At 40.6% G+C, this 25,963-nt stretch overlaps 1 protein-coding gene across 6 annotated transcripts in view; it reads left to right on the forward strand.

The window, feature by feature from the left end:
• Window positions 1–25,963, forward strand: part of PPP1R12A (protein phosphatase 1 regulatory subunit 12A) — a 147,594-nt gene that overhangs the window by 19,988 nt on the left and 101,643 nt on the right. For all 6 annotated transcript variants that reach the window (XM_084810402.1, XM_084810404.1, XM_084810405.1 and 3 more), the window contains exon 2: window positions 17,776–17,906. In XM_084810402.1, the coding sequence (XP_084666528.1) occupies window positions 17,776–17,906 (131 nt within the window). The remainder of the gene's footprint in view (window positions 1–17,775; window positions 17,907–25,963) is intronic.

Genomic DNA, 25,963 nt, shown 5'->3' on the forward strand with positions numbered 1-25,963 from the left:
AGAACAGGGCTTTCTACTCTCAGGGCCCACTCGAGAAGGCTGTAAATCACTGAGACCCACCAGTCACAAAATGGCAGTGAGTGCAGGCAAAGCCAAAGTACAGAACAATGACAAGTGAAAGCAACATTAAATCTGATTAAGGAAAACCTGAGCATATTAAATGTATTCTTGAAAATAATATTGTTAGAAATTCATGATTTTAAAAGAAGGTTGCTGTACTAGTCTCACACTCTTCATGGTGTCCTCAAACTCAATGTGACACGCATAAAAAAATTAAAACCTTGGGACTTCAGTTTCTTGAATTGGTTGATTTTCTGTGGTTTCTAAGATTTAATTTTTCACTGAAGAGCGCAGAGCTACATCAAGAAGAGACAGGACTTCCTAGGATCCCGTTTACTATAGCCTGGGCAGAGGATGCCAGTGATTCCCAAATTGTTTCCTTTGCTGTAGTGTTCCTAGCACTGGCCCTAGTGAAGGACGCAGGAGAGGGATTGATTGAGCACTGAAGTCAACATGTTTTTTACTCTTAGGTTTGTGACTTGCAGTGCAATCCTATAAGTGTCAACTCAAAAGTAAATACCATTGAGTTCAATGGGAGTTATTCCCAGATAAGTGAATATAATAAGATTGTAGCCAAAATGTGTATAGAATATCTCTGACCACATGAATGTTTATTCACATCAGTGATATGCAAAAAAGCAAATTAGAGTGGGGAATTCTACATGGACTGCCCAAAGTCATGCAGATTACATGAATGTAATGTGATGTGCTCAGGCTGTTTTAGAGTATTTCTAGTTGTAAATCATGAAAATACCATCCGGTCTGGATATAATGTACTTAAATGCAAGGAAGAGCAGATAGCCTGTGCCAGCATCATTCACTGATTGATTCTTTTCCTGCACACTGCCTGATTTTTCTCCCAGGGCTCCTCAAGGCTCTGCTCTCTGGAACCCCAGGAGCCATGTTCTCAGGAGAGCAGTCCATGGAAGAAGATTAAGGGGGTGGCAATAAAAAAATCCACCTTCTCCTTGCAAGGAGTAGTGGTTGTTTCAGTAGGTGCTGCCTTGTACCTCATGCCCAGGCTAGGCTTGCTATAGAGGAGGACTAAAGGGTGTGGGGGAGGGACAAAATACTTTCCCTCCCCACCCTAGGACACAGCAAGAAGTGGCAGCGGTTGTACCTCATGCCTGTGTGTGTTCAGGGACCTCAGATAGGTTTTCCTTCCTCTCCTTATCCCATACTCCCCCATACTCCCCCTTACTCTTTGAGACCACTGCCACCGCTGAGTGGACATGCTACTTCCACTTCAATTCCCACACCACCTTTCTTATGCACACACATACTGCCCAGGTCTCTCCCCAACCACTGATGACTCAGCGCTCTGGAATACTAGGAGGGAAGGAACAGTTCCAAAGTGTCTGTGCTTCTCCACTGTTGGCTGGCTACCACTATTTCTGCCATTCTTGCCCCTCCAGAGTAATGTAGATGCTGGCTTCCCCATGCCTTTCCGTTTTGACTCTTCAACAACTTTCTGTGCTGCTTCAGCCTAGCTTTCACCTCACCATTTTCTGCTCCGGGGGTGGGGTTACATGTATAAGACAGCGGGGTGGGGAGGGGGCCCTGAGACTGGGCTGGAATGATACTGTGGGTTGTGACCCACACTTTGGGAAATGCTGCTGTAGGACGATGCCTGCCAGAGCATTCATAGCAATACTTCTTTTAGTCTGTTTTGTCCCTGGCCCATAACATACAGGTATTGGTAGGATTATTGTGATGCACGGCTTGGTCCAGAAGCTGTGGCTGGTGCAGAATACTGTGGTGAGGCTACTAACTGGGACCTCTTGAAGGTGTTGCTAACATATAAAGCCCTAAACAAATAGGCACCAGGTTACCTAGGGAGCCCCTCACCCTTTATGTCCTTGCCTGATCTCTGTGAGCATCAGAGGGAGCACTTCAGGAGATGCCACATGCTCCTGACATTCTCCTCAGAAGCACTTGCAGTATTTATTTATAGTTTATTTACAATATTTATATCATTGTAAATCAAAGACCACATCAAAGATTTTGGAGCAGTGAACAACAAGATAAAAGAATAAAAACCCCCAATGAAAAAAAAAACAAAAAAAAACAGATTCTGAACTTAATAAACCTCAGGTGGTCACTCAGGGAAGGCCTCTTGAAATAACTATGTCTTCAGGAGGCTCCGAAAGCAACACAAGTTGGCACCTGCCTGACCTCCAAAGGAAGGGAGTTCCACAGGAAGGGGGCCACCACGCCGAAGGCTTTTTTCCTGGTGGACTTCAACTAGGCCATAGGTCCATGTGGAACCACTAGGAGCAAGAAGTAGAGCATTTAATGTTGCAGCACCCAGAATACTTTACCAGTTGATATTAGACAATTGATATTAGTTCAGATATCTTCTTAAAACTCATCTTTTCACGCAGGCTTTCCCTGAAGTGTAACCCAGCCAGCTGTGGTTTGTAGCACACAGTCCAGTGTACAGTTTTATTGCTGATTAATTTGTATTGTGTTGTTTTTATTATTTTTATATAGATATAGTTGTTGTTGTTGTTTTGATGCCGTTGTTTTATGGCACTGCTTTGATACTTCTGTGGAAAGCGGTATATCAATTTGAGTAATAAAGAAGTCCTATATAAATGGTGTTTTTTTAATGCGGTCATGCTTTTCATGATTGTTATGTGTATAGCCAATTTGTAAGGGAGTGGAGCCTGTTCTCATTGTGTACCTATTGTTTCTCTTTGATTCCCAGTTTTACCTGTACGTAAAACCCCCATACCAGTTTATAAGTCTTGTTCCCTTCTTTTGATTGTCTGTTTGGGGAGGTTTTTTTTATCATGCTAGTGCTTGTCTGGCCTTTGACTATGTGGCTTTTGTCCTATGGTTTGTGTAGCATTGTCTTTTATTATTAACTTCTTTGTCTGCAGCCTTGCATGGTGCAAGGTCTAGCCCTGATGCATCCTACATTGTTGCCTCCTTATCCACCACCTTGTGAGCTGTTTAGTGCGTTGTGCAGCGCAGCCACCTTGCAGCTGCATGGCTCAAGCGTTTTGTGCTGTTGTGTAGTTGTGCTGGAGGAAGAAGCTGACCAATTGTGTTGTGTTAATGCAAGAGCATTTGGATGCTGTCCTCTTCTTTTTGTGGGGCCAGAGGATAAGCTGTTAAATGCTGAGCTGGCTGATACTGGACAATTCTGCAGTTATCAGCTTAGAAGTCTAGGCATTGTTAATAGTGGCCATGTTCCCTTTGATCATATGGGGGCATTACTTTAAGATCTGTTGAAACATACTGAATCTTTTAATTTTTTCTGAATATATTTTCTTATGAATCTCTGTTTGAGAACTCCTGCACAGTCACATTGGGGGGTGGGGGGCTGCATGTTCAGAGCATTCAGTCCATTGAGGCACTTCCTTTTCCTTCTTATATACAGTATGTATGTAAACAGAAAAATATATAGCACAAAGTGTAAGCCAGAGGTGCTGAACCTCAGGCCTGAGGCCCAAACCTGGCCCTCCAGGGATCCCCAAATGGCCATGTCCCCTCCCCCCTCCCCTGATTGTTGGGTGATTTCATGGCTTTTATGCAATTTCCCCCCCTATTCTTAAAGGTTGAAATGCTTCTCCTAGTTACTGGTAGAGGAGCTGTAAGCTAAAATATGCTGGCATTTTTTTTTTTCATATTTCTGGAATTTGGGGCCACACCACCTTATCCTTTTGACCTTGTATATCACTGGAATGTGGCCCCATTTGGCCCTTGGATTGAAAGAGCTTCTGCATCCCTGGTATAAGCACTGAACCTCTATTTTGAGGTCTAAGGATTAATTTGGATGTGGCATAATTGTGGGTCATTTAACGTACTGTGTTCTCTCCTGGGAACTAATATGAGAATCTGTATTGAGTTTGATTTCAGAACTGTGTCATTACCCTCAAATATCCAAAGGTTTTTGTGTTGACCTTTCTTTATCTTATAATTGAATTGGCTGCATATGCTTATATTCTACTCTGGAGATTGTTTAATGTCCACTTGACCTCCTTTTCCCCTCCTTGAAATGTACTGAGATGTTAAGGCATAGTTCTACTATATTATACATTGAGAGTAGAACATTGAAGACTTGTTGGTAAACAAGACACATTCGAAGTTGAATTGTAGGGTGGGAGTCTATCTCAGTGCTGACAGACATTAATTGACAACTGAGTCAAACGTGAATAAGCATGTTTTTCACGTTCAGCCAGGACAAAGTATTTAGCCAGCTCAGGAACTGTGCTTTCTACCTGGTTAATAGTGTCTTTCAGCATTAGCCAGCTTTATGTGCTAGCTTTGTTTTATACACCTGAAGAGTAGTTTCCAACTGTCTCCTATTTCTGAAGTGAGCAAAGTAAGAAGAACTGTTGTAAGTAGATCCATTTGGAGGGAGTTCTAAAGTACTCTTGTATTTATTTACAAAATGTATATACTGCTCTATATCTAACAAGAATTCTAACAAGATTCTCCCAATAAAGGAATGAAAAGCCAAGAAAAATCAGAATAAAAATATCTAAAATCAAATTATGCCAGTAAACCATAGCTAGTCAGTGAGTGAGTGAATGGTTGTCAGGAAGCATTTCTCTGTTCGTACATTAAAAAGCAGTATACAAGCTTTAACAATCAAGTCTGAATGGCAGAAATAATTCTAAACCTGACATCTAGGAAAAGAAATGGTTGACTTCTTGTTTGATATGGTGAGCACACAATTTACTTCTGTTCGTTACATTTTGTGTCCCATCCAACCTTCCTATCAGTGGCATTGTAGCATCATAACATCTGATTGATGTTAAATTATGTGAGGTGACTATCCATTGATCTTCATGCTATGTGAGAATTTGAACTAAGTTTCTGTGTGTTAGCTTAGTGCTCTAGCTACAAGAGTATACTGGCTCCCACAAATGACATTTATATAAGTTCACTTAAGACCTTTGGATCCAGCTGGCATATCCTTTCCAAGGCTCCTTATTCCCCACATATTACCATTTATGTATTTCTCTGTCTTGGTATTGCTGATTATTACCTACCATATAATTAGGTACCTTTAAAAGGTTTGGAACTTGCTAAACCTCAGACATAAGAACATTTGTCTTGGGATCTTATGTAATCATTTGTAATGAGTTCAGTGATGTCTGCTCTTGAGTTAATATGGATAGAATTTCAAACTTAATATTAACTGTGAAAAGGACTATAGCCATTATGTCTTACCAAAATGTAACAGATCTGAACCTTTGTTCTTGTAAAATATGCATGTTCTAATCATCAAATGTACCCAGTAACAACCAACCCATCCAAGGTAATGGGTGGTGGGAGGAATGGTCACATGCCATTTTGAGTAAAATGTAAGAGTGGTAAACTCTAATGTACAACTTTGGGCAGTATCCAGTTGAGGCCAGCCCCACCAATCTTTGTCCACAAGCAGCCCCTACTGCTTGCATGACGTGATACAGAGCTTCTGGGAGCAAGCTCCAAAATGAGCAGAAATGCTTGTTTCTGGAAAAAGGGGGTCACCAGAGCCCTGCCTCTTCCATAAACAAACATTTTTGCTCGTTTCAGGACTTGTCCCTGGAAGCACTGTGTCGCGTTGCACAAGCAGTAGGGTCACTTGTGGACCAGGATTAGCGGGGCTAACCATACATGGATCAGAGCTGGTGGGGCTTGCCATGTGCAGAAGGCCCCAATTGGATACTGTCCTTTATCTTTAACGTAGTTAATGTAATTTAGTGTTTTTGTTCTTGTACATACAGACGGATGAATTTTCTCCTTCCACTTCATTGCTGTGCTTAAATAAGCATTAGAAAATTCATAAAGTGCTGGCTGAACTCATGCTTGTCAGATGCCAAATTTTATTTATTTTTATTTATTTCTTGACTACTTTTCAGGGCAGGAGCCCTCACAAGGCGATGTACAACGGTAAAACTTACATAATAAAACAGCAACAAACTATTCTTTATCTGGAGGAGCAAGTTATCGCCGAAGATTTTTATTTAGTGCTTGCAATCTAAATAAATTCCTCAATGGAACTAAAAGCGTTTTTTTTCCCCCCAAAGTACATTTGCTAGTTCTACCTTGTGATGTAATCACGTAACTGTTTGCTATCTGTATGAGCTCTCCCTCAGCACCTGGCTACTCACATAGTTCTCATAAATCATCGATTGGTCCAGAACTACCAGTTGGCAGGTCAAATTCTAAAAGTATAAAACAAAATAGTTTTATACTTGCCTAAGAGTAATTTGCAAGTTTCATTTGCTGAGAGGGAGAAGGAATGTCTGATAAAGAGAAGAGGTTTAATGGAAAAATTACACACAGACAGGTTAATTGAATAGGGAGAGCATGAGCAGGTGCATAGTCCAGGATTTAAACAACCTTGTGCATGTGTGGATGTTGCTAAACCCCACATGAATCCTCCTGTGCTACATTTCACACAGCTGCAAAGAGTCCTCTAACTGTCAGGAGAAGCTTTGGGGACTGCAGAAGAAAGATACATGTGTGCAGAAACTCCCTGCTGCATGTGCAGTGTTCCACATGTGGCCAGTTGTATTCTAGTCAAGAGAGCCTGTGATTGGGTTTGCATGATCACCATAGCCGACCATGGCTTTTTTAAGCCATGGTGGGTTGCGGTGTGTGCCAGTGGCCATTTTGAATATTCCAGTCTTCTGGGGTCTTTTCACTGCTTGGTAGTATTTAGTATTTTTACTAAAACAATAAATTTGGGATAATTTCTACAAAAATTAGAACTGCAGTTCTTGAAATTCTAAGACAACAGATTCCGATTCCACATTATGTTGGGCAGTCGTGGAAAATGAAATGAAAAACATTTCAGTGCAAGTTTCACAGCGTAAAACTTTTTGACTAACTCCATTGGGGTTACATTACTGCCACTTTGCTGCTTGATCCACAAAATGGCAATGTAAACAGTTGCCTAGGAGTAACCAACCCATCATTTCTAGTGATAGGTAGTTGATTTATAGTCTGTCCTTCCCCCAGACAGAACTCTTAATAGTTGCTTAAGCCAATGGTGAGAGGGGGTACATAATGGACTACAGCCAGAGCTAGACTTAATAAATATATTGATTGTTTTGTTGGAACATGCTTGATAGCATAAGCGTTGTTATAATTATGTATAGTTAAACAGCTTTCTAAAGTTCAAGGGAACCATTGATACGTTAAGAATATATAGCATTATTTTGCTTAATTCCCTTTGTTTGGCAACTTTGTAAACACTCATATACATACCTATGTGCTGCTGACCAGAATTTCTTTACAAGTAGATCCTTAAAACATCCTGATTTAATGCAAGAGTACTCTCTTAATTTGCATCTGCTGGGATTGTACACTTAAGGATACTGGTCCAGTAAATGGATTAGCTCTGTTCTCTTTGCTCTGTGAGCCACCATGTATTGTATAATCAAGAGCTATGCTATATGTAGGTTCAGAGTTTGCACCATCCCCAACAATCAGATGTTGGGGGAGGGAGGGTTCTGTTAGAGATTGGGGGTGAAAGGCACAGTTACCTTGATTATGGCTGTCTTTCTTAACTACTTTACTGAATGATAGCAGTTAATTGCTCTTGTGTACCCAAAAGTCTGTCTCTGTTTACACAGAAACTTTACAATGGGTTGGTTCCAATAATGTCATTCCGTTCATGGAAAGAGAGTTGTAGTTATAGAAAGGGTACTTCTGTGAGTAAAGTAACAGCGTTGGATCCAACCCTCTGAGGGTTGGATTAATACATGAAATGCTCCTCTTTCATGGTATAATTCACACCTCCCAATCTAGATTGTAATCCTTCCCCCTCCCCCCGCAATGAATTGTCTTTGTTGTGGTCTATACTATGTTTGGCACACTGTGACCTCTACATAAATTATTACTCTGTTCATGTTTAAACTTTTACCAAGATGTTGATGCAGAAAAAGCCATACTAATTTTGGTGAGCCTCTGTAAAAGCTAGTGCTAATGCTTCCAGTGTAACTATTTGAGATTGACTGTAAGAAAGAGATTTCCTTTCCCAGGTGAAATGTCTGAAGGAAGGGAAGCCCTTTAAGCTGCAATCATGTCAAGGGATGAACCAGGTGAGAGAGGGAGGGGCTTGGAAGTATTATTAATCATAGAGAAGAAAGCCATCCTTCCTCCCTTCTAGGCAACATATGTCATCAGCCGCTTTGCAGTGGAAGAGTCACTCCCATCCCTCAGGCATTTGTCTACAGTTATTTTCCTTTTTGGTAACCTACCAAAACAAGTTTATAAAAGTGACTGTCAATTATCATGGGGAACATCTAAATCAGATTTTCATTAGAGGATGTGTTCTTCAGAAAAAAGCAATTTATTTCAACAAGCAGGTTTCTATGGTGAATTTTGCATTTTAGTATCTTCCTATGAAAAAAGGTCAGAATTTCTATAGCTTCCTTTTCTGTAAAGAAGGCGATGCAACCTCTTTTGGTTACACCCCAGACCAAGTTACACCCCAGACCAAGCCTGGCGGGCCGGATGTTATCTAGAGGGTGGGTCTCTAGATAACACTTCCAAGTCCCTCCCGTGATGCCATCGACAGTGTCCCCACCCACTTTTCTTCCTTGCTGTGTGCTTCTCTCTACATGGAAAATGACTTGACCGGCTCCTGCAGGCATTGGTCGAGTTGAGCGACTCCTTTCCACTCCACTTGCTCACCAAATGGTGTGCGAGCAGCATGGGAAGGGACTTGGCTGGGATTTGCAGGAGCTGGCTGTAAGCAGGCTGCAAACTTTCAAGTCCCAGCAAGTAGTTCAGGGAATCCCCAGCTTATCTCCAATCTCTGATTGGAGATGACATGGGAATTCCTCTTCCCCCCAGGGGGTGAGGCTTGGGGAGGGGAAGGGGCTTGGGGATGGCAGGGAGTGCTGCCTGTGGAGGGTGCTCAACCCTTCACTGACCAGATTAGGCCCGTGCGGTAGAGGTTGCCCCCTGCTTCTGTAAAGGCAGGGAAGTGGATAAAGAGTTCATTAGGGTGAGAAATACTCCTGAGTAACTTGAAAGTAAGCCGGTAGGCTTCCATTCTCATCTCACAGAGAAAGTTTTCCTCGAGTAGGATGTAAAATTAATTACAATTATAACAGCCCTTCTAGTCCAAAGGTCTGTCTGGTCTGTCTAGTCTATTATGCTTTTGCAGGAACATAGGAAGCTCCCTTCCTAGACCATTGGTTCATCTAGCCCTGTAATGTTGACTGCTTGGCAGTGGCTCTCCAGGGTTTCAGGCAGGAGTTTTTCCTGCCCTACCTCTAGATGCCAGGGATTGAAACTGGGACTTTCTGCATGCAAGGCATGTGCTCCACTACTGAGCTGCTGATTCTCCCCTAAGGAGAGTGCAGCCAGAAGCTTCCAGGAAACCCACAAGCAGGGTGTGAAAGCCAATGGTATTGAGACATACTGTCACTGAATCTGGAGGTTCCTTTTAGCTAATGTGACTAATAGCCACTGGCAGACCTATCCTTCATAGTTAGTAGAGCATCCCTTACTGCAGAGAAAGGGAGCACATTGCATTTAAATTAGTGTATCTGATAAAAGTGAAGTAGAAGTTATGACAGAAATGGCTAGTGCTCACTGGAAGCTGGCACCTTCCCTAGTTCTGAACCTAAGAAGTGTACTCTTTTCCATCCAACTGGAAATCCTCTAAATCCTTCTACGAATTACTTTTTAAAGTGGAGAAAGTCTAAATTGCTGTTATTATCTTTGAAAGGGAAAAATTCCTGTTCTACTAATACGTGGATACTTCAGGCTCATTTTTAGAAGCTTGTTTGGTTTTAGCATACATATAGTTAATGTATTTGAGCATTTTGCATGGGAATCCCAGAGCCTTATATGGTCAACTTACTTTGTGCTGCAGTGAACTGAAGGCACCCATCCAAAGGAAAAAAGAATCCAATTGTCTTTAACTGTCTAATGCCCTTTCCTTGGCCTCCTGCAGTAGCTCAGTAGGTAACATACTGAAATTTAAAATGCAGGCATATATACATAGCTTGTGGAAATTCCTTTGATAGCAGTTGACAACTTGATGTATACAAGGATCATAATATTACTTTAGTAAGGGATCATAACAGGTTATGGCTGCTTAATGTAAAGATCTGAAAAGTAGCCCCTAAATCACTTTGCATGGTGATCTGTAATATAATTCTGTAATATTGAACTTGATGGTCCTGTGCCTATCTGTTTAGCAGGGAAAGGGTTTCTACATATCTGGAGAACCCCCAGGGAAAGGGTTTCTACATATCTGGGGAACCCCCAGGGAAAGGGTTTCTACATATCTGGGGAACCCCCAGGTAGACAGAAATGTATTAGTTTGTACATTGAAAAAACAACTCCCAAAAAGTATGACACAGACTGAGCATGCTCATTGGCATCCAGGAGCCACAGAATATTCATGTCAGTTTTAAAGAAAAGAAAGAAATGGGTGAAGCAAGGAAATTGGCCTTTTTGAACTGCTAGCTGGTTATAGTATGCTGAAAGCGGGGAGCGGTTGCAGAGATACGCCAGTGTGTTAAACACCTTCCCTGAGCTATATGGGGAGGACTCAGGAGGGAGAAAAAGGGAGTATACTTTCTTTACCCCTCTGCAGAAACTGTCCCCTCCCCCTGCTATATAACACAAAGCACTTTAGCATGGCTGGCTGGGGAATGCTGGGAGTTGTAGGACTTTTTTCTGTCTAAACACGCATAGGATTGCACCCATAGTTCAGGGCAGGGTATGTGACAGCTAGTCTGGAATATGACTCTTTTATGTTAAATAGTGCACTGAGGGAAGGTTTCAATAAGGTGAGAAAGGGGAAATCATTTTTCCTTTTCCCCATCCTGAAACCTTCATGCAACGACAAGCTGTTGTTCCAGCTAGCTGGAGTCCTAAACAAGACCACTCTTGTTAATAGTGCACTGCAACATTTTGTTGGAGGTCCCCACTTTGAGTAAAAATACCAAACTGGTGTCTGCAAGGAGATAGCTGTGCTTAGTATAGTTTGTGACTAGGTAAGCCTGGGTTGTTTAGGACTGCTACTGACAGGTAGCCTACTGACTACCTGTCAGTAGGCTACCTGGCTCCTCTTGGGACAGATAGTTGTTATTTGTGTGTGCACACACTCGAGAAGTTAGTCTTTGTTATGTGTAAAATGTATCCAGTTTAAATTCATGAAGAATGTGATTCAGCTATAGAACTTTGGAAAACAGTGATTTTGGAGTGGTTATGTTTCTCTAGTGAAACCCATTCAGGGTTAATTTCATGGGTAAAATCAGCTCTGGATGTTGTGGTGGCAATACATTTGCTTCCTGGTTTTATCAGGAAATGGAGGGTGTGAGTGAAAGTTAAACATAAAATTATATATCTTCATAGCAATACTAGTACAGTCAGTTTCCAATTAGATCAGTAAGGATGGGATAATTTTTTCAGAGCTTTGAAACATCTGTTCAGAACTGGGAAATGGGTTGGTCCTTCCAACAACATCAAAATTTCCCGTGCTATTTTCTGAATCTCAACATTCTAAATAATCTCATGAGTACTTAATGCTTCATGACTACAACTTTGTGGTACTGCTGTTGGCTGATAACAAAAATCAACCCTAACACAGCATCTTAACTGTTTTAGGGCAGAGGGGGGGGGGGAGAAATGACAAATTAAAAATTAGGGCTAATACAAAAAGGTGTGTAGTGCAAATCATCAGAATTGAGAGACAATTTCTTGGGGACAGGGGTTGTTGCAAAATGATGTTTAATTGTTTGTGATCACCTCATCCAGATGAGCAATACAGGCAGTATTATCCTGACTATAAATGTGCTTAATTTGCCCATAGTGATGACAGCAGATAGCCAAATCTAGCTATTTACTATCATGGCATAATTTGGATTACTGCAATGCGTTATATGTGAGATTGCCATTGAAAATGGTCTGGAAACTTCAGCTGGGCCAAAACAGGGCAGCAAGATTATTAACAAGGATTGGCTGATGTGATCATATTACGCCAGTGCTTTGTGATCTTCACTGGCTTTCAGTCTTTTTCCAGGTTCAATTCAAAGTCCTGGTTTTAACATTTATACCTCGAGGAGAGCAGTCCTGTGGCCACTAGACAGCACCCGGGGGGCATAGGATTTTTTGTATTCCTGGATCTGAGGCTGGAGACAGCGCTCCCTGCCACTCCCACTCGCAGCAGTCCGAGCTCCCCTCCTTTCAACTGGCGCAGAGAGAACTGCATCAGCTGCCTCTATGAGCTCGCGCTCTATACAGAGGAGGGAAAAGGGGTGGTTCTGTTGGTGGGGAAGGGAGGAGGCCAGGGTGGCTGGCCTACGAAGAATCCTCCTGCCGCCTTGTCTTCCTTCCCTCCTACTCCGCAGAGCCCCAGCTACACAGGCGAAAACTCCTGTCTAGCTAAAACGCAGAGCAAGGGGAGCATGGAGGCAAAGACTGCTTCTGCCGTCCTCTCTATCAGCATAGGATTCCCATCAGCCTCTGAAATCAGAGGCTGACAGGAATCCTGATAAATGTGCCCTAAGTGGCTTGGGGCCAGTTTACCTGACGTCTGTTTTAGTCTGTTTCCACATATACCTGGCTGGAGCCTAAGATCCTCTTCAGAGGCTTTTCTCTGGATGCCCAACCAAATAAAGTGGGGTGGGTGGCTACTAAAGTGGGGCTCACCAGTTGCCTAAATTGTGGTCTTTATGGTGGCAGGTGAAGACCTTTTCATTCTCCCAGGCTTTTTAAATCCTTCAGTTTTTAAGAACTATTAAGGGCAGGCGGGGAGGAGATCTTTGCACCGTTGTTGTCCTCTACTGTTGGACATACTTTGGTTTTATTCTGTAGTTGTAAATATTTAAAGGTTTCTGTGTTATATTCTGTTACGTTTTTATATTATGTTTTTAATCTCTGTTCTTTGAACTGCTCAGAGAGCTTTGGATATTGGGCAGTATAGAAATGTAATAAATACATTTCCAGTACATCGTTGTGACTGGGATCATATGAGGAATGAAGTAAACAAAAAAAGGGTTGCCGTTTACTCCCCAGGCTGCCACTTTGCCTTCAACATCTAGTCACCAGTGTCTCACTAATACAGACATGATTCACTGAGGAGTTATATCCTGAAAATTGGAGCCAAGCCATTGGTTGCAACCAGTCCTCCATATCCACCATCACCACCACCATCACCACCCATCACCATTCCCAGAAATCATCATACCAGCGGCTTGTGTGAGTTGCTCCAAACAGCAAGAAACTTGGAGACAAGTTATTGTATGGCAGCGAGTTGCCTCTTAACACTCTTCTGTTACCCCTCAGTACCCCTGCACAAGGATGTGGAAGTAAGGCACATTATTCATTACAACAGCAATTCTGCTCCATGTTGCAGAAATGGCCAGTTGCTCTTTCCCTGCACCCTAGTGTGTGATACCCTTGTTCTCACAGGAAGTCACACTCTTTGCATCAGCTTCTGTTAGAATAAGTTTGCCAGCACCATTGTGTGAGAGAAGCACTAATTGTTTCATCACTGCTTCTCATGATCTGTGTCACAAAATAATCTAAAAACCAGACACTGAGAATTCTATCCTTGTCAGCCAATTTCTTAGAGCAGATTTTGGGGCTGCGGAGTAGGAGCTGACAGAAAATATAATAGGAAGAACTCAGGGCAAAAACTTTTCCTTTCTTGGGAGTAATCGTACTGAAGTATGCAGTTTATATATATCAGGGGTGCAAATGGTGCACCTTCAAGCCTTGTTTGGCAGCTCTAGACGCCCTGCATTTCCCACCAATAAAAAAAAGGGGGGGCGAACCACTCTAGGATCAGGCTCTATGATTCCTGCCATAGAAGCCTCTTTCTTAAGAGTGTCTGTGGAGCATCCTAGGAAGCAGTGCTTGAAGTTCATGTCAACTCCCTAGGACACTGGGAACACTCTAGGGATGAAATTTCTATGGCAGGAATGATAGAGCCCATTCTTAGCATGTTTTTTTCCCTCTCTTTTTTGGCAGGTTGGGGTGGCTGGGGAGGGGAGGGGGCTTCAACACCTTCCTGAAAGACCAAGATCTGTTGCTGCTGGTGTGAGGATGAATGCATGTGTGTACATACTTACGTATTGCCTCCACCATCCCAGCAAACATCTGATGTGCCCTCAGGGCTGAAAAGGTTGTATACTTCTAGTGAATATGATCTCTGGGTAAAGAACTTTGATCATAGTTCCATTTTTGATAGAATAACATCCCAGTCTCTCATTTTCTATGTCTTCTTGGCGGGGATGGGAACTAGATTTGGTTTTGTACCACAAAAAGTAAAAAGATTTAGTGGCAGCAGATCATTTGGAAAGGTTCTGAATATACGAAACTTGTCTGTGTGGGGTGGTTGGCAGCTGAAGCTTGACATTGCTTTGCAGCTCATACTGAAATTCTTCATCTAACCTCACTCACCTTGTGTCTTCATTGCAAAAAAAAACAGTGGAATGTTGACTGTCACTTTTTCCTAGTTGAACTATGCTGTTCTGTCAGTGAAGTTCACTTGAATGAAAAATGTCTATAAACACTCTAGCAAGATAGTCTGTACAGCTGCATAAATTCTGTATGTGCTATAAATTTGAAAGCTGGATACAGTTCTGCAATTTTAATCAGTATTACAAAAGAAAGAGTGTTTAAAGCACAGTCATTTGCTAAGTGTTTCATCATGTACAAATTCTAATTCATGGTGCCCAAAAAGATTGGCTGTGCCTTTGAAGACTGTATATAAATCTCACTTAATCTAAAATGAAATGGCTGTGTTTGCATGTAACACTAAACCACTGTTTAGTGCTACGTGGTAAACCTCTAAATCATCTGCGTCTTGCAGTCCCCCTACTCTGTCCTCCTGTGTGGTCAGCCGGAGGACTTCTGTCAAGTTTAGTTCCACTTTCAAAGCATCTCTTGGCTTAACATTACATTCAAACAAGTAATCCTTGTTAAAGCAGTGATTAGTTAAATGAGCTTTTGAACCCATGGTTTGAAGTTGGCCTGTTTAGAAATTGACTAAGGTTTGTTTCAAACCAGGATCCCAGGTTTGAATGTAATGCTAAGCTGAGATTCTTTAAAGGTAAACATTAACTTGGCAGAAGTCCTCTCTGCCACACAAGGGAGGGGAGAGCACGTTAACCCGATGCTTAACTCAGGCTTTTGAGACTCAGAGACATAATGCTAAATCATAGTTTAGTGCAGGGATAGGCAACCTGGTGCCCAGCCTACCAAGCTATAAATGACTATCTACTCCAATGGAGAAGGGAAATACTAGGTAACTTACATTTGGTGCTGGTCACATTCTCATGTTCTTAGTTTCTGTAAAACTTGAATAGAAACCAATATGCTTTTGTCCTACCAGCTCTACAAGCTCCATAATGTAGAATGGACTTTTCAACACTTGCGCCTTTTTATTCTTTCAGGAGTTCTTCCACATAATATTGCCACATAAACTGCAGTGACATTATTTTGATGGCGGGAATAAATGCCAGACTTACCACTGATAATCCTTGCTTGCTTTTTTGTTATAGTAACAAAATACTTACTACTTTAAAAAGCTGTTTTAAACCTTTGGTAATTCTGTTCCTATTGGTGCAATCTGTTGGTCAGTGATGGTGGCCTGATTTTCTACTTTGCTATAGTCTAAGATTTAGAAACATGTTAGATAGTTCTAATTACTATTGTAGATATTCAAAGGATGTTGCATCTAAAATTAAAAATCTTATAGTAGGAATCCTACAGAATATAAAGCTGTATCTGTTTTGTTTACTGATTTCTTTCTTTTTTAAACAATGATGCCCTAAAGAAATTAATATTAAGAGCCCATCAGTTGGGTGTATGAAATCAGTTTAAAATGCTAAGACATTCTAGTAGGAGAAAAAGTGGGTACATATTGAAAGAAAATGATGGATGAACATTTGGATTCCTTTTTGCCCCTGTTCTTTCCATATATGGCACAATAAACTGATCAAGTTCGGCCAAATATTTTTAGCCAGTTAGTCATATGTCTTATTGTACTGTACATATAATTTCTTGTTTATCTTAGCAACATTTTAAGTGTATGTTGCCAATATTTCTTATGTATACATTTTAAATTGCATTCAGGACTGTTGCACTGACATCTAGTTTCAGTTTGGATATTATGTGAAACTGCTTATGGTCCGGTGTGATGTCTGAATTGACAAATCATTGTTCCAGATTCTGATTTGCTAGTCAGTGACAAACAATGGTTTTCAAATGGGTTTGTATACTCTATAGTTTGTGCTGTGATTTGGCTTGACATGTGAATTGACAAACCATGGTTTGCCATAACTCCACTTTCAGAGGCTGTTACTGCACAGAGAAGGGAGTGAATTTACAAATGTATGAAGCTGAACAAATGAAAAATGAAAGCAGACAAGCAGTTCTGACTCATGATTTGCCTATAGTATATTTGGAAACTCAAAGCATGGCTTCAGTTCTATACTGTGGTTACTGCAAACTGTAGTTTGGCATAGTGTCCGAGCTGAGGCCTGTGGTTACACACAACGAGCCTGTGACTTAGCAGTGCTTTCTTAATTAAAAATCAATATAACTGCTAAAAAGTTCACCCTACTAGTAGCTTCAGTTCTGTTACTTTTAATTACTGGGATGTTTCTTAGTCAGAAGTTGAGACCATGTTTGCATGCAATGTGTTCTGTTCTGATGTGTCATGGCCTTTGAGTCAAGTGCCTGATTGGAATTCTGAAGGTGATTATGATCAGAGGGTAACAATTGTACACATAGAATTGTAGGATGCGTGTTTTACTTTTCACAAAAACAAGCATTCACGGCTGAAAGGATAAAAACAGTGTAATCCAGCTATATGCCCTGAGTGAAGGCATTGGATTTTGATAATCTAATGTTTTTAGTTCTGTGTTGGAGGAGGATGTTAAAAGCTTGCCTGTGTGACGTCTGTGGGTAAATATACCCCCATTCCACCCCTGAAACAATGTACAACATAAAACAAAACACCGAAAACCATCTACTAGATACACATATAATAAGAAACTACCAACTTGAAAAAGTATACTTGCAGGGTTTGCCGAATGTATCAGGATACCTGCATAAATGTGAGTTTTCAGAGATGGAATCTTGGTACTTTTAAGCAAGAATACCACAACTGATGTTAATTTCCAAGGACACAATTCAAATTAACCAGGTTTTCATGCTTACATAAGAAGAGCCATGCTGGGTCAGGCTCCATCTAGTCCAGCATTCTGTTTATACAGTGGCCAACCAGCCGCCCACAAGAAACCCAGAGGCAGGACATGAGTGCAACAGCATCCTCCCGACCATGTTCCCCAGCATATAGCCTTGAGGAATAGTAGCCACTGATAACTTGATCCTCCATGAATTTGTCCAATCCCCTTTTAAAGCTATCCAAAGTAGTGGCCATCACTACACCTTGTCCTTCCAAGGTTGGCAATGATCTGGCATAGAAACCACCAAACAACCATATGGAAGAAGAATATATGGAAGAAGAATTTCTTATAAATGGAGGACCAAAGGGCAAGTGACTAAATGGAACTGGAAATGGCAATTTTTATATTTATGTAGAACAAATAAAAGGGAACTATGGGCTAATTCATTCATCATCAGTAACGGTGAACGAGAACAGTACATGGCAGAGTCTGCTTATTGCTGTCTGTCTGTAGAATGTGTCTGTTTTGGTCTATTGTCATTGAGTTGCATTTAGCAAATTGGCTGCATAACTTTAACCCTTCTTTCTTCTGTTTATAGGCTTGCATAGATGATAACATAGATATGGTGAAATTTCTGGTGGAAAATGGAGCCAGTATTAATCAACCTGATAATGAAGGCTGGATACCTCTACATGCGGCTTCTTCCTGTGGATATCTTGATATAGCAGAGTAAGGATATTTTCCTATATTTACCATAACCTTTCTTAATATTCATAGATGTGTAATGCAGAAGGTACTAACAGGCAGTTGTTTAACACCAGGAGTACCTTCAGCAATTTCTTCTATTTTACAAATTATGAAAACTTGGCTTCTCTACAAGAGTAATGGAAATGCAACCTTCCTTTTCTTCCCTCAAACATAAAAAATATGTTGAAAGGTGTATTTGAAATTTGTGTCAGTCCACATTTGCAGAGATTAATAAACTTGTAAAATATTCTTGTATCAAGTTGATGTGTATAGTAGAAATGAGCTTTGGATCCTTTATTTTGAGCCATGTGGGTTTCATTCCTCTGTCAAATACTAGAACCTTTGTAGAGAGAAGCTAATTGCAATGAGAGTGAAAGAACAAGCACTTACTAGCTGAAGTTTGTGTCTTTATCTTGGGATGTTGATATACATTCTCTGAGAAGTTTACAAGTAGGGTGGCTGTGGTTTTTGAAGACAGCTTCCTGCAATCTTTAACGTTCCTATTTGATGATCTGGGTGCCCATACTAGGAGGAATTGTGGGTTTGAGAAGCCTAAATCTGACCAAGGCATATATTGACACCTCTTACATTGCATACAATAACCTAGGATCCTGTTTGCCCTTAAAAGGAAGCAATACTAGCAGTATTCCTTTTTGACTCTGCAGTATGTGTCAGAATACAGGTTGAGCCAGCATATCAGCTAGAATGACATTTTAGCAGTTGGAAATTTCAGTATTTTTTTCCTATGGCAGCTGGAACTGCGTCTTTTATAGGGGTACATGCATATATTTATTCTAAATTCTTTTCCTATCCCAATTGTTCTCCCTGTCATGTAGGTCAGTAATATTTATTGTCATCACAGTAGTAAGGGGCTAAGGCTGTAACAGTAACTTGCCTATGGCTTACATACTGTCCATCATGGTAGAATAAAAGTATATTGTATATAAGAAGTGCTGAAGCTGAATGTGTACTTCTTAGAATGTTTTTTAACACATTTGACTCCCTTGTTGGGAGTTGAAGTTGTTCACTGCTTTAACACTGCATTTGAGATGATATACACAACTATTGCTGTAATTGTGTGAAAGTATACTATTTTGTTACAACTTCGCTTATTTTTGTTGTGAATAGACTGCATAAGATTATTCTCTATATAAACTATAAGGGAAATTCCTTCTTGAGTCATGCATTCTGATTCAGTAGAAGACTTTTCTGCCCTTCTCTCCCAAAGGTTTCCTTTGAAGAATGGTGCTTGCTTGACACAATTTTAACAGGCCATACTTGAGAAGACCAGCAGAGTCTGAAAATAATATACATTTTTTAAATTGTGTGACCAGGAAATAATCGTCTACTCTTTTACCCCAGACATATGTATGCCATAAAATACACTTTTAGGTTTAAATGCAGAAAGCAGTTGTATGTCCGAAGGTCGGTAGCACCTCTTTGTGCCATTTTCCAAGAGTGAAGGTAATAGACCTTTCATCCAAACGCCTCCAAACGCCCTGGACCTTGCATATGTGAGTGGAGATTCACAACCCAACAACAAATCATGGGTTCTCTTCCTGGCTCATTTATGGTTAACAACCCATAGTTAAACCATAGTGCAGTGTTCACAGGTAAGAACAACCTATGATTCAACCCATACTATCGGTTGTTGTTACATGTGAGTGCAAGGCAAACTTGCTATGCAGACTCAATCTTCATGTCTGCAGAGTGGCATCCAAACATGTCTTAGTACAAGTACGTAAGCCAAATAGCCACCTCTTTTTGAGGCAATGTCAGATGCTCATAATTTGAGGATAAACTTGGATATTGATGGTAGAATAGATGTGGAAAAGCCTTGGGTTAAATCCTAATTTTGGAAGATAAGTTTATAGTTATACCTAATGCAGTAGGAAATTTCAGATTTCTGCTCAAACTAAATTCAAGGAAAGTGTTAATGCAGGCTTGCATATTGTAGTGTGAGACAGTAATCCTCATTTATATCATTTATCTTTCTGATAATAAACACGAAAGAACTCTCTCAAACACTCTTTAGGAGATTATGAACTTCATAAGAGTGCAACACATAGCCAGAGATATTATTTTTTTCCTTTAAGTAAAGTGCTAATTGTTTTCCATCTGGATTATTCAAAGGTCGTTTTTGTATGCACTTTATATAAAGCAGAAGCACATTTTGCTTGTTGCTTCAATTTGCTGAATTTTTATTCTTGATTCAGAGCCTCTTATTTCAAATTGTATTATATGCAAACAAAGCAGATTTCCCCCTATTTATTTAATCCTGCTGCCTTTTTAAACATGGGCATTTCTTCCTAATCATTCCTAATGCGTTTCTGGCTTTTATTTTAGTGCTTTGAGGGTTTTATGTTAGTGCTTTGTAGGGAGTTCTTTTGATTCTGAGCTTCTTTGATTTTATAATAATTCAGAACTTGTAATGCTGTTTTCCTAATATATATTGCACTTTTATCAGTAATTTTCTCCTTTGATTTTGTTTCCCCTGTTTCAATATTGTTGATTGGCAGTAGGTTGAGGACAAACAGAAGAAACACATAATTATTTTATTTAACTCACTGCCATAAGATGTGGTAATGCTCATTGGCTAGAAGGCTCTTAAACAATTAAACAAATACAGAAGGTAGCTATTTGTTTATTTAATTTATATATCTGCCTTTCCACCAAGAATGGCACTCAAGGTGGCTAACAATAGTAAATATGGATTAAAAACAAATCTTAATTAAAACATAAGAACAGACCCATTAAAACGTCAACTTACCTGCTGACTTGCCTGTTTCCCATGATAGCTACATTGCACCTTAGAGGCGATATGTTTCTGAATTCCAACAATTGGGAACAAACAGGGGAGGACTGTTGCTTCAGTGCCCTGCTTACCAAAGGTATCTGGATGGATCCCAGCATGCTAGACAAGATATATTCATGGAGTGAGTTCAAACAATCACAGGGGGAAAAGAAGCCATCATGGGCTCCCTGACTATTTTTAAGAAGTTCAGTTGTGAGACAAGTTTACAAAGGCCGTCACTTCTAATTAATACTTAGGTCACACCTAATGTTTCATTTCCTCTGTATTATCTAGTTCTCTCAAAATGAATAGTTTGTCACACCTTTGCTCTGGCTCACATAGTCCAAAATTAAATTAAATAAAAATTATGGTCTCTTAGCTCCAGCCTCCTGTAGTCACTGTGACACCCAAGGTTTCATTTGGACTATGTGGGTGGCCCTTCCCCATCCTAAAGCTGCTTTCTTATTTAAGATGGGTCTGGGGTTATCTGGGGAGAAGTCCGTTGCTTGCCCTGGTGGCAGTATTGTTCTCTTCTTTGTTGTGACTCACGTATATGTTTGGAGAATGGAGTTGGAGGGAAGGGCTTGCTTTCTGGATCCTCCAAGCTAGAGCCCAACTTGGAAATGGACTGTTGACTGCAAAAGAGCCTGGTAATACAAGCAACTGTTAGGCATAAATTAGGCTGTTAGCACACTGGGAGACAAAGAATCTTTGCAACCCCCATATGCAATGGGACAGGAGGAGAGAGAGGCTGTACCAGAAAATGTGAATGGCGTATAATATTTTAGCTTTCAATAAAAATATTTGCCAGGGTGGGGAAGATGAGACTTAAAATTTATAGAGAAAAAAATCCCCCAAAAGCTGTTAAATCACAAATTAAGGCTGCAATCCTAATCCAATTTACTAGAAGGTAAGCCCCATTTAATTTAGTGTACATTGTATTATGGACAACTATGTTTATCCATCTAGCCTGGTATTGTCTCTATCAGCCTTCTCCAATCTGGTACCGTCCAGTTGTGAAATCCTAAAACAGACCATGGGTTCTGGGTCGCTTGTTAACTACCCCAACCACCCACCCTAGTTGGGTTCGCAAACTATGCTCCCCTCTTCCCTCCACGGCTTGAATTTTCAAAACAGTGGCTGGTGCAGTGACTAGAAGCACTGTGAGGAAATTCGCCCATGGTGGCTTCTTGTTACGTGCGAACCAGGTCTATTTGTGAATAAGTCTTTATGCAGTATTAGCTTTTAGTTTGACTATGGATTATATATGTGTAAATCACTTTTCATAATTTTTAGCTCTGTAGTTTTAATTAGGTAGTTTCTTTTTTTAGATATAAGCAAAGTAACATTAAACCAGTGCACTGTGTTTGTATATATCTGTATTTTTATATTTTTGTGTGTGCTTGGCTCTGTAGACTGAAATAAACTGATTGATGGATATTAGTATTTTTCATTTTTCACCCTTTCAGATGTTTAGCTACCTTTTCCCAGTGTTTGCTTGTTGCTGTGGAAGCTCTTGATTGGGAAATTGCAGGGAAAGGGGCTGGGGGTAATACTCCTGAAAGTGGTCTTTTTATCTTCTAAAAGTCTGCCTCCTATCTTGAAGTTGGGAATACAGCTCAGTACAGTGCAGTGGCACTACAGATAAAGGCAGATCACAGGCAAGAACCCATTTGGCTGTTCTGGTTAAAATAGGCGCAGATAGTTTTGTACTGTTTAGTAGGTAAAATTTCTCAACTTCTAGATAGGTTTTTCTCTGGTTTTGGTATAACTACCTCCTTTGGTCTAGTTCCATCTTTATGGGGTGGTTCTCTGCTGTAGACCAAATAAAGGAAGTAAATGGTTTAGGGATCATGCTCTGTTTGAAATTTGTATACAATTCTGAAATGCATCCATCAGGGTCTGGCCAGATCAGGCATCTCTAGGAATGGGCGCAGTTGGCACACTAGCCTCAGCTATGCAAACTGAGGACAGGAGTACACCCAAACTGCAAGCCTGAGACTTCAGAGGGAGTATAACCTCCTCCAACACTTACTGAATCCCTATTCTCTGATCTTCCTTTTGACTGACCAAAAGCAGCTCTGTTTTGTCTGTATTAAGTTTCAATTTGTTCACCCTCTTCCAATCCATTACTGAGATCAGACACTGATTTAAAACCAGAACAGCTTCTTTGGATTTAGATGGAAAGGAGAGATACAGTTGGGTGTCATCAGCGTACTGGTGGCACTGAACCCCGTAACTCCGGACAATCTCTCCTAGTGGTTTCATGTATATGTTAAATAGCATGGGGATAAGAGATAAGATGGAATTCTGAGGGACACCACTGTCCAACAGCCATGGTATGGAACAGGAATCCCCCAGCACCATCTTCTGAGATCGCCTCTCCAATGAGCAGAGCCACAGCATTACAGTGCCTCTGGGTCCCATCTCAAACAGACGATTCAGAAGGATACCGTGCTTGTTCATATCAAAAACCACTGAGAGGTCCAGCAGAACCAACAGGGACATACTCTGCCCAGTTCCCATCATAGATAATCCACCAAGGCTAACCAAAACAGGCTCTCAGTGTCTTCCAGTCCTACCTCAGAAAGATACCATGGTCGATTGTATCAAAAGCCACCAAAAGTTCCAGCAGAACCAACATGGGTACATGTCTCCCCTGTCCAGTTCCTAGTGTAGATCGTCCGCCAACCTGACCAAAGCAGTCTCTGTCCCATAACCAGGCCTGAATCCAGATTGAAATGGATCTAGATAATTTGTCTCATCCAGAAATCCCTGGAGCTGAGAAGCCACCATACACTCCAGCACCTTCCCAAAAATGGGATATTGGAGACCGGCCAGAAATTATCCAATACAGTGGGCTTCTGTGATTTTTTTTCTTAAACAAAGGTCTTACCACCACTTCCTTTAGGCAAGACGGAATCACACCTTGCTGTAAAGAAGACATTCACAACTACCCTTACCCACTCAGATAGTTCCCATCTCCCCCCCTCCAGCTGCTTTTATAAGCCAGGAAGGGCAAGGGTCCAGCACACAAGTGATAAGCCTCACCTCCCTTTGACAGACTAGAAAAAGTAATAGTTGTTTGTCCTACTGTTGTGAACTTTGAATGATGTAAGATACTGAAATCTTCATCTGAGTTTACTGGAGTATAACTCAAGTATTATATAATTCAAGTAGTATAATATAATTCAAATACTATTCTCTCTGGCTAATGTATAAAAGTTAATCTGACCTTTTGACTAGGCTGGTCAGAACCTTGGTAAGAGTAGTTTAATAGGCATACGTCTAGGTTTGTTTAAAAAAAATCAAGCTATTGAAGTTGGGGAACATGGTGTAAGGTTAATTTAACTTCATTTGGATTTGTCCTCTGTTGAAAGAATACTTTATTATTCATTTCATACATCTTGCTTTGATTAATTAAATCCAGTTGTTCAATTTATTTTTCTTCTCTGAGAGAAAAAAATACTGTAACATAGCCTAAGATTTTACTTCTATCCCCTAAATGCTTCTAAGTTTTTTCCTTATCACTGTATGTACACGAACCTATGTTACAGATTAAATGGGCTTGGAACTTGAAGAAAGTTCCATCTAGATTGATCTCAGTGGAACCACAGGATTTTTTTAATTTTTTTTTTTTTTTACAAAGTACGCCACCAGTGGTACCTTACACTGCAGGGTATATCTTTAATATATAAAAATTATATATTTGTGTTCCGCTTCACCTGCTGACTTTTTCATATTATTTTTTCCTGCCCAGTTATTCAGTTTTTGAAGAAATTACAAGCTGTTTTTTACCGGTAGATCCTAAGGTGTTCTTATTATGTTAACTAAAGGACATGGTGCTGTAGTCTGATTTAGAATTGGTAATTAACTTATTGACAATAGCCAGCATATGTCAGTATAGCAAGCTACTGGAACATAAAAAATGCCCCTTTATTATTGATTTGCATTAGGAAATATTTCCTGAGGAATCACAGGGAAGTCAAAACTGAGGGTGTTACGAGCAAATGGATTTTATTTGTGACGCTTTGAAACAACCAATTCCAAGATGCTATACAAACATTTGTAATTATTTTTCCATTGTGAATTGTTATGATGAATGAATGGTTAATTTTGTATGAATTGTATTTTGTATGTTTGTACAGGGGTCTGTGCATTATGTCCTAGGCTTAGTAGCCAAAATGTTTTTCTACTAGCCAGCAAGAATACAGTGGAAGTGCCTCTGCACTCATGCAGTGTGCTTTTTGCTTTCCAACCAACATTTGGAAAGGGGCAGCCTGCCCCTCCCACAGAATTATAGAAGGGCTCATAGTGCAGATGGCATTGTTCTCCATGAGCTTGAGTCCCTTGCAGATCTTTCTTAAAATTAAACGTGGTCACCACTTCCCTAACAATCCCCAGCACAGAAGGCAACTGTTTTCAAAGACAGGGCTAAAAAGGCTAGGAGGCACTCTTCCTTTTCTTCCGAAGAAATGCACTATAGATTTTTCTTCCTTCCCTGCAGCAGCTCCCCCTCACAGCCCTGTTGTTGATGATGCTGATGATGATGACCAACCTCCAGAGGACAAAACAAAAGGAGCTGGCCTTTTTAATTCTCTTGTATACAAAGGGGGAATGAGAGCTGAGGCCTGGGGAATGGAGAGAGGCTGAGGGAAGTAGAAGTTAGATTTGTAATTGCTCTCTGCCTTCTCTCATCCAGTCAGTCTACAAAGCAAACCTTCCTTGTTTTTAGAAAATCTACCTGCATTTGGATTGAAGCTATGCAGGAGCTTGTTGACCAGAGAGGTATTTGGAAGAAATATATTTGCAATGGAAGCTGGGGTTTCAAAAGATGTTTAGTTGCTGCTGCAGAGTTCTAGGGGGAGGATAGTGCTGGGACAGGGGAGCAAAGGTGACAATGTGGGGGTAAGCAACTTTGCTTGTGGAGAGGCAGAAAACAAGCTGGGCAACACCGGAGATCAATTGAAAATGGTATGGCAATGTGCCCACTACCCCACATATCCTCATATCTTCTCCTACTTACTTTAAATATTTGTATGAAATAAGGCAGCTGTATCTTGTGGAGTCTGGTGATGACAGGTCTTCATCATACATTAGTATATTATTTAATAGTCACTTCCTTTTCTTGTACCTTCCCCTTAATGCTGTAGCAGCATGGTGTGGTCATTCACTTCTGTGTCTGAAAAGTTGCTTTATTATTTTAAGCATTTTTTATCCTGCTCTTCATCTGACAAGGTTTCCA

This window comes from Heloderma suspectum, chromosome 7, assembly GCF_057233095.1.
Source record: "Heloderma suspectum isolate Gila_16-S chromosome 7, 16-S_ref, whole genome shotgun sequence".
Classification (NCBI taxonomy): Eukaryota; Metazoa; Chordata; class Lepidosauria; order Squamata; family Helodermatidae; genus Heloderma; species Heloderma suspectum.